Source organism: Phalaenopsis equestris, unplaced genomic scaffold, assembly GCF_001263595.1.
Source record: "Phalaenopsis equestris unplaced genomic scaffold, ASM126359v1 Scaffold000421, whole genome shotgun sequence".
In the NCBI taxonomy this organism is placed as follows: domain Eukaryota; kingdom Viridiplantae; phylum Streptophyta; class Magnoliopsida; order Asparagales; family Orchidaceae; genus Phalaenopsis; species Phalaenopsis equestris.
This window is the reverse complement of record NW_018164862.1, coordinates 621635-631605: the sequence shown is the minus strand read 5'-3', so window position 1 is coordinate 631605 and position 9971 is coordinate 621635. Positions and strand designations below refer to the sequence as shown.

At 35.4% G+C, this 9971-nt stretch overlaps 1 protein-coding gene across 2 annotated transcripts in view; it reads left to right on the top strand.

The window, feature by feature from the left end:
• LOC110027216 (dual-specificity RNA methyltransferase RlmN) overlaps nucleotides 1-9971 on the top strand; it is a 34819-nt gene that overhangs the window by 21991 nt on the left and 2857 nt on the right. For both annotated transcript variants that reach the window (XM_020728548.1, XM_020728549.1), the window contains 2 exons: nucleotides 3397-3566; nucleotides 3659-3758. In XM_020728548.1, coding sequence (XP_020584207.1) covers nucleotides 3397-3566; nucleotides 3659-3758 — 270 coding nt within the window. The remainder of the gene's footprint in view (nucleotides 1-3396; nucleotides 3567-3658; nucleotides 3759-9971) is intronic.

Below are 9971 nucleotides of genomic sequence, written 5' to 3'. Positions count from 1 at the left end.
TTTGTGGGAATGTTCCGGAGCCAATCGTGAAGGAGCCATACACGAGCAATTCTATGCCTTGACTCAGGAGGTGACAATCATGAAATATAGAGAGAGATTTGAACTATTGTCGGGACGACTACGGGAGATTTCTAAAGCAGAATTGGAGAAGAAGTTTATGAAGGGCTTAAAGCCCAACATACGGGCAACACTCTGACTACTAAGATCGCAGAGATTGAGCTAGATGGTGGGAGACAAGAACCAGATTAAGAAAGCCAGCAGGAGTAGCACAGATGGACTATTGTACGAAACTGTTGCAACCATAATGATGCCAAAAGTTCAAAGAGTGGAAGTCCAGAGGGAGGTAGCATGAGACACGAATAATGAACCATAATTGGGAGTAATACTCAAGCGCCTTACAAAGACCGAGATTCGTGAGAAGCGAGTCAAGGGGTTTGTTTTCGATGTGATGAGAAGTTTGTTCAGGACACCATTGCAAGGATTGAAGATTACAAGTTCTCATAGTGTAGGACGAGAAGACAAAGAATGAAGAAATAGAAACAACTGTAGGGGAGGAGTATTGTTACGAGGGCTTCTAGCCTGAGGGCAAATTTGTCTTTTGTAAGCGCAAGGGCAATTTAGTTTTTTATAGTTTTTATTATTTGGGTATAGATAGGCTTCTTATGTCTAGGGTTAAAGATATGCATGGGATTTAGTTGTTAGTCTTAGGTTTAGGCTTTGGGAGAGAATTTCCTACGTACCTCTCTAATTGTAGGTACTTATCTTTGTATTCTCATTGAGTTTGAGTTATTGAAATAAAATATCTGTTTTACTCTAATTTCTGTGGAGAATCCTGTTGATTTTTGCTTCAGATCCTATCAAATTGCCTTGTTCAATCCAAGGATAGAGTATTTGATACTGTTTGAAGCATTTAAGAACCTATTTGGCGGAGATGTTTGGTTGAAGATTTGGGTTACATAAGGACAACTCTTTTTTTTTTCTTTTGTGATGCAGTATTATTAGCTAGAAATTAAATGTATTATTAGAAAATGACGCATATTGATGTTCAATACCTCTTTATTAGATTGATTGTTGAAGATGACAAGACTTTTTTGAAGATCTACAAATAGAAAAATCTTACTGAAGTTCTTACCAAGGTAATCATATAGATAGTTCCTGAGCTTAATTGATTTGTGTAACTGATGAAGTCCTTACAAGATTTCGGGGAGTTATTAGTTAATTTAAGCATACTTGAAAAAAAAAAATCATACTATGTTATTTATTGATATGAGGATTTGCTAGCAGTGGAATGAATTGTTTGATTTATGTTGTTTATTCATGGCTCTTAATTATGACATAAAATGGCACACTTGTAATTTTTTTCTTTTTTTCTTGCCTCTTGGAAGCCTCATCCATCTATAAATAGATGAGGGGTCTTAAGGGATGAGTAGACCATCATAAGGAGAGAAAAATCTGATCAAGAAGATCAAGAGGAGGAGGAAAATTCAGCAAGGGGAGGAAGATCTTGGAGAGGCTTTAGAATTGAGGGAGAGGTCTAGTAGAGAGAGAAATCTAGAGAGACTTTGTGATTCCTCGATGTAATGAGCCTCTAAATCTTCCTTTGTGCTAGTAAATTTTGGTAGCGATTCCCTCTGTGGATGTAGGTCTAAGGACCGAACCATGTAAATCTTCTTGTGTCTGAGTTCTTGTTTTCTGCGGCATTTCTTTTTCCTTCTTTTAAGATTTCTTCCTTTTTTTTTTCCCTTGCTTTGCTTGCTGCATTATTCCATTTTCTTGGCTACAGTAGTCATTATACGGTAGGTCTTCGGCTGCCAAGAGAAGACTGCAAGTCATTCCTTGGCTACAGGAGAAGATCTGCATTTGGCTATAGGTTGGATTCAGCTGTAGGGTGTCCCGCTGTTCACCCTCTTGAATTGCAGTCCGAGGAGTTCCATTCCTACGAACTGCAGGAAGTGTGCTGTATTCAAGGACAGCAAGGTGTCTAGGCTACAAACGCTCGGCAAGAACAGTTCAAGAGAGGCTCTTGTTGGCCAACATCAAGAAGTTCATAGCAATTACAACGAGCTGAAGTTTCTTAGACAATCCAATCGCTGCAACAAGTGCAGCAAGAAGTGCAGCGAATTTTATATTAAATTCGGTTATTCTTTTTCATCTAACTCAAATACATAGAGAGCTCTTTGGAAGGTTTTCTTTCAGGTGTTCTTGGAACTCGACGAAAGGATTCTTGACGGGGCAAGATTTCACAACAATTTACCTATGAGCATTTGGTAATTTACCCTTTAAGCTCTAACATGTATTCCTATTTTTTTTTTAATTGGACAGCCTTTTGCAACGGATGTTGCAAATAAAACAAGCAGCTATAGTTCTTCTTCATATGAGCAATTTGGTGTAGTAGACACAACAACAAGGCTTTCACATGGTTTCTTCTTGTGAAAATGTGATCATGGGCATTAAAAGGTCTCTCCAAGTTGCATATCAGTGGAGATGGTGTTGTAGATCCTAAGGCAGTCATTCTAAGACTATAGGGATATTGCAAGCTTTTTTTTAATTATTTTTTTTTTTTGTATAGGAATATGTTTGTTTTTTCACATTCTTGCAGATTAGTGAGGGAAGAATTCGTATTTTCTCAGTTTTTTTTTTTTTTAATTTTCTTTTGACAAATAGTGCTCAAGTATGGACAGATCTTCTTTGTCCTCGTTAGTTTTGTAAGAAAGGATTTGCTATAAATTTGTTAATGTTCTTACTTTGTACTCACATATATACACTTGAAAATGGATTTTTGTGCCTTGAACGAACATGTAAATATGGTGTCTTTATTCACATGGTTTTATATTTTTATCTATCATATTTATTTGGTGTTAAATTTGCTTATTATAGGATTACCCTATTGCTCTTTTTTGCTGTTTCTAAAGAGAGTCAATTTTTCTGTTGGGACTGTTATGTCCTGTGAAACTAAGTACATTTTTCTTATGTTTATAGGCAAAAGGAAACTGGACTTAAAATGTACATCTATGATAATAGAAGTTGTGGTTGCTGGATTAGACAATATCATATCTCTATTTAAGTAAATAGGGTTATTTTAAAGGACTAGAAAGAAAACTGACATTTTGAAGGTAATTTGAATAGAAGTTATATAAAAATTTGCACAAAATAGGGCTAACACCTCTTGCAAGAGGTATGAATGGAGAATGATGATTAAAGCCAACCACAAATAGTTGGGATAGAGCTATTGAATGCTTTTTCTTTAAAGGTTCAGCTTAGTTTAAAATTGAATCAGTTTTGCCAATGAAACAAGCTGACATAAATGTTTGAATGCACTTTCTCTGATAGGACAATTTTTTTTAAGTATTTCTCATGTTTAAACATTACTTGTGATATTTTGCATGGAATTTGCAGGTTGGGATCATACATTCCATCAACAAGTTTCATGACACGCTCCCGAATGTTAACCTCGCCGTATCACTGCATGCACCAGATCAGGATATCCGGTGTCAGATAATGCCTTCTGCGAGAGCTTTTCCTCTTGGAAGGCTTATGGAAGCCCTTCGAGCCTATCAAGAAAAAAGGTCAGTTTTGTAATATGGTATTTCTAACATCCCCTTAAGATGCATGCGGTTACTGTTTTTGTAAAAAAATTATTACTTGTTATTTCCTCCAGTCAACAGAAAATCTTCATCGAGTACATTATGCTTGACGGCGTAAATGATCTTGAGCGGCATGCACACCAGCTTGGCAAACTGTTGCAGACACTTGAAGTGGTCGGTATTGATTTTTTGGAAGATTTACATAGATGCCAATCAGTATTTTCATATATAACACCAAAACTTCAATTTTTACATATATGCCATCTATCTACGCATGAAAAGCTGTATTTCACTTTTCAAAATTTAACTTAGGGGTGTTTTTGATGTCTTGTGAAAGATTTGGGGGGTATAATTGTGAAAAAGTAAAGTTTAGAAGTTAGATATGTAAATATCTGTTAATTGGGTGGTATGCATGTAAAAGCCCTTTATTTATTTTTTTTAGCTTCGCAATTAATTAGAAGGTTTTGTTTTTTCATGCTGTTGAAAGTTTGTCTTCTTTAATTACACATAATTTGGGAAATATCTGCGTTGAGATAAGAGCATGAAAAGCTTATTGTAATCACTTTTGTCTCAGTTAGGAGCCTTAGCTCGTCGTGTTATTGCTAACCATTGTTGTGTGTATTTATTGAATACTAAACTTGAGTCAAGCAGGTCTGCATTGTCTCCTAAAACTTTGCTTGGCGTGAGCGATGGACCGGAAAGCCATGCGATAAGGAAAAGTTAGACCAAGCAATATCATGATCCTATTTTCTAGCTTCGGTCATTATATAGGCACACCCTCCATTTAGCTGCATTTGTGATGTTGGATCAAAATCCGGTAGGCTCGCTTGATTTGCTTGTTTCTATTTGACTAAATGTCAATTCCTTCCTGTTAGAGGAAGGCCCAATCTTGTTTCAACTAGGTGCCTGTAGAACTACTAAGTACTGGCCGATGAATCATTCTTTTACAGCTTTTCACAGTTCTATTGTAAAACTCCCGATCTATGCCACATTAATAGATTAATTGGGCTTTCAAATTTGTAAATCATATTTTTAAAATCCCATGCACAGGCACATACAGAAGTTATGTTAAATGATGTCGAAATTGAATCATTCGACTCGCGTTTGAATAATTATGGATTTATGCATTATTTTTAAAATATGAAAAAAAATGTGTCAATTGCCCTTCAAATATTTCAAAAATTCGTAATAGCTTAAAAAATATATATTTGGTTTTTCTGGAAATGTCTTTAGATCAAGGATGACTTTGTGGACCCTATGATTGCTTTCAGTTCAATTCAAATCTTTCTAAGCTTATACATAATGATTTCTACTTAATTCTGGCTAGTAATGCAAGGTGGGCTGATGATATTCTTGTTGTGGATAAGACTAGAGAAAGAGTTTAAGAAAAAAAATGAATTATGAAGGTTTACATTAGAGTCTAAAGGCTTTTGTATGAATAGATCTAAAATTGAATACATGGAATGTAATTTAGCAATAGTAGTTCTAATGACAGAGTTGTAACTATGGGTGATCAAATCATTAAAAGGTGTGAGCATTTTAGATATCTTGGGTCCATTGTTCAAAGTGATGGTGATATAGATGGGGATGTTATTTGTGGAGGAATGCATCGGGCCTATTGTGTGATAGAAAAGTGTCGTTTTGACTTAAAGGAAAATTTTATAAGATGGTGGTGAGACCTGCAATGCTCAATGGCGCAGAATGTTGGCCTTTAAAAGAGAACAAAAAATAGAGTTAAGTGTTGTTGAGATGAGAATGCTTAGGTGGATGAGTGGTTTGACACTTAGAGAAAAAATGCAAAAATGCGAAATGAATATATAAATGAATATATCTATGATAGGGTTGGTATAGCTTCAATGGTTTACAAGATTAGAGAGAGTCGTTTTAGATGGTTTGGTCACATTAAATGTCGACCATTTGATGATCCAGTTTTGGAGAGTACCTATTTTAGATATTAAGAAAGGCAGATGTAGACCTAAAAAGACTTGGGCATTTTGCATAAAGAATTATCTTAATCTATTAAAATTAAATGGAATATGACACTCAATAGGACGTAATGGAGAAAAAGGATTCATGTAACCGATCCTACTAAGTGGGATAAAGACTTGTTGTTGTTGGTGTTGTAATGCAAGGTGGGTTTCTTAAATAAAATTAAATCCCTTGAAAACTTCAAAATAACCAAATTGAGGGACTGCCCTGTCTTGTTAGACCGAGAGAGTGGAACTTTTGTTTGACTTAATGGTCCTAGAAAGATAGGTTGAAATTTGTCTAAACATCCATAATGTATTTTTTCAACATTAGAATATTGTGAAATAGTGATTTTTATCAACGTGAAGGGCGCTACATTCTCAAAATGGCTTCAAGAGTGTTTTAAAATTTTGTTTGACAACCTTGTCTAGTTTTCAACTTTAATTAATAATTGAGTTAGCTTGACTTCTACCATAAATAAACAAATACGAGGAGAGATGCACTCACCTAATAAGAGAACACCTAATCGCAATTCTTATGAGCATAACCAAAGGCTTCTAGTGGTTGGATGCAATGCATTGATTTGCATAGTGTGCTATGAAATCTGATTACTATAATTTGAGATTTGTCAAGATATTTAGCATTACATTTAATATAGATTTTCAAGATTGTTTGATAAGAAAAACCGTTCTCAATTTAAGCATCCATACCAATGGTTGTAAGTATCATTAATATTGTACGATTGGTATGAAACCTATTAATCTTTGTAAGGCTTCTTTGCATCTGAAATTGCAAGTTCCATCCCCATCTCCTTTGGATGTAATTTCATTCTTGGGCATTTCATTGCCCCAACTCAGTTAGGTCGGCTGGCATATAACTAATAAGCCCATTAGATTTTGTCCTCAACTCCTTTGGCCATCTTTGCCTCTCTATAAAGTTGCGAGTCCTGTTTCTTAGCTTTCCTTTTTTTAGATATAGGCCCACTTTTGGGCCTTTTTCTTAATGTAAGAATCAATTCTGGAGGAAGTTAAACCAATTATATTAATCTTCTCAGCCAAAGTTGTAAATTTTCTATGTTATATCTTTTTATAAGCCCTAAGACAGGCTAGATAAAGTTATCAAACCAGATAAGTCGAGCCTCAACTTTAGGCCTCGCTTTGCTTAAGGTTGTTGGCATCATTTTCTCTAAGATCAAAGTCTTAAGTTAAACATCTTTAGGCTTTTTAATGATTTGTAAGTCTCATATTTCAAGTCCCTCTAAATTTAGATCTGTATGCTCCAATCTTTTGTTCTTTATAAGATTAGATTATATTTCGCAATCTTTGGATACTTTTTTATGCATAAATCAAGAAAATCAATCGCATGATTTAGGGATTTTTGAGAGAGACAAAGAAGAAGCCCAACAAAATTATACGAAAGCCCAAATAAGTAAGGAGAAAGTCTAAAGAAAATTTCAAAAACTTCGAACATGATCTCAAGCTAGGCTCAAGCGTGAATTATTGTCACGATAGATGTTTAATTTTTTATCCATATTTTAGTTTTTTTAAATATAATTGTTATTTTTTTGAAATGATGTTAGCATGTGTGAGTTGCAATGATATTTCTAGGAGGATGGAAGTGGTGACCATGCATTCGTAGCATGAATTTTTTCCAAATACTTGATATCCTACATTTTTTCTCATTATCTTCTTTCACCTCCATAAGATTCTCTTTTAAAACATTTGTATTTTGAATAGGTTGTATTAAGTCTTAGGGTAGAATTTGAATGAATGAAAATCTAGTTTTGGATGCTTTCAAAATTAGAAGTTTGAGGATTCTTTGTGCTTGGTAGCCTCTGCTCTCCTCTTGAGAGTTGGTTGGTGGAATTTTTTATTTTCATCCTTTAAAAATATCTTCATTCAACGATGAGGTAATATTTTACGTGTGATTCTAGCATTCCTTACAGCTTTCTCACTATTCTTCCAAGCCTCAACCTTGCATGCAAGTGGCTTGGAAGCCTATCCTTAGCTATTGGCCATAATTTCTCCCCCTTTACCCAAACTCCACATATCCGAGCACTCCACCCACAAACCACACTCACACTCACATAGGACCTCTTCTCTACATCCCACCATGTCCCTTAGAACATAAAATAACTACTAAAATAAACTGTGCTTTAATCTTAACCTCAATTGCCAATTCACAAATCAACCCCCATTATATTAATCCATCATTGACCTCTCCAAATTAGTTTATCCACTTCGGATCATAACTTCATAATGCTGAATAAACCAGTTACATTCCTTTCCCCATTTTTTTAGCCTTCATTAAACCAATTTATTAAGGATTTAAATAGAATCAACTCAAAGTAGCCCAAACTGAGCTAGTATTGGGTCTACCATCACCAAACTACTCTAAGGGCCTCAACCTTCCACAAAAACTCTAGGTCAACCCTACACTACCCAACTAATTCCCAATAACCTGAATAAAGCAAAGAAAATATTTGTTGACTTTCTCTGAAATCCACACAAACTTGCTAGCTTCAGTGCATGCAAAGTCACCAGGATAGCTTTAATTTTTTACTGTAATACTCGTCTTAAGCTCGGAACCTGAAACACCATTTTAAAATCTTCCCAACAAATTTAAAAATTTAAGAAGCTTTTCACATCTGTGAGCCATCATCTCATGGGGAACATCCTTCACCATCTTTATACCAAGATCTATATATCCCCACATTGTTGGGGTTATGGAATATTTAGAGTTTTAAGCCTTGCATCTTTAGAATCCTCTAAAATTTAAGTTGTAAGTTCTATATCTTTGGGCCTCCCTTAATTAGAGTTATAAAACCCACACATCTCTGGGCTTCTATGCATCTAAAGTTGTAAGGCCCACCTATTTAAACTTCTATAAGATCAGAGCTACTAGTTTGACATTCTTAGGTTCTTTAAGATCAAGTTTGTATTCCTCATACCTACAGACCATTAAGATAAATTTGTAATCTTTATTCTCTCGGGCCCCTTCATGATTAGAGTTGTAAGCTGACATTCTTGGTCCGCTTTAAGATCACAATTGTAAGCCTTATCTTTTTCTAAATTTCCTCATTCTTTATGTTGTTACTAATTATTCCCACTCACAGGTCCTTCTCCTAGCTATAAAATGCAACCTTGGTCAGATTTTGTGCCAAAAATAAGTTTTTCGAACATCCCTAGCTTTTCTGCATCTTGTGTTATAAATTACATTTCTTTGGGTTCTCTAAAATCTTTGCATGCAAACTTTGGGCCTCTCTAAAATAAGATATTCAATTCTTGGACCTATTTAAAATTTGAGTTGTAAGTCCTCTACAAACTTTGGACCTCTCTGCATGAGAGTTATATGTCTCGTTTGTTTTGACCTCTCTAAGATAAAAGTCATATGTCCCACATCCTTTTCTAAGATAAAAGTCATAAGTCCCACATCCTTTGAGCTTTTTGATATGCCTGCACCTGCTGCAGACGAGCTAGTCCAGGGAAGACCGGTCTGGACCAATCAGACCTAGCCAGTCCAGTCGGCATGGCCACGTTAGCCGGCCTAGCCTAGAGGGGGCCAAAGCCGTAAGGATTGCCGAGGACGATTCCAATTTTTGGGTGACACACAATCGTTAATTGGAATGACTTTAAAAATTCTATTGTAAAACTCCCAATCTAGGCCTCACGGATGGATTAATTAGAATGGCTTTAATTGGAAACTCTTGTTTGACTCGATGGCTCTAGAAAGATTGTTTGAAATTCGTTGAAACATCCATAATATATTTTTTTAACATTAGAATATTTTGAATTTGAGATTTTGATCTACGAGAAGGGCACTACATTCTCAAAATTGCTCAAAGAGGTGTTTTAAACTTTTGCTTGACTACCTTGTCTAGTTTTCAACTTTTAATCATAATTGAGTTAGCTTGACTGGTACGGCAAGTAAAGCGATAAGAGGAGAGATGCTCTCACCTAATAAGAGAACACCTAATCACAATTCTTATAAGCATTACAAAAGGCTTCTAGTGGTCGGATGCAATGTATTGATTCATATAGTGTTCTATAAAATCTAATTAGTGTAATTTGAGATTTGTCAAGATATTTAGCATTACATTTAATATTGGTTTTCAAGACTTTTTTATAACAAAAATCCTTCTGAACTTAAGCTTCCATACCATGGCTTGTAAGTCTCATTAATATCGTTCTGTTGATATGAAACCTATTAATCCTTGTAGGGCTTCTTTGCATCTAATACGTAGGGCTGTAAACAAGCCGAGCTTGAGCGAGCTCAGGCTTGGCTCGTATTCGGCTCGTTCGAAATAGCTCGTGTTCGAAATCGGCTCGTGAACAGTGTGTTCGTGTTCGACTCAATTTAAATATTCGTGTTCGTGTTCGGCTCGTGTTCGGCTTGAAATTGGCTCGTTAAACTAAAATT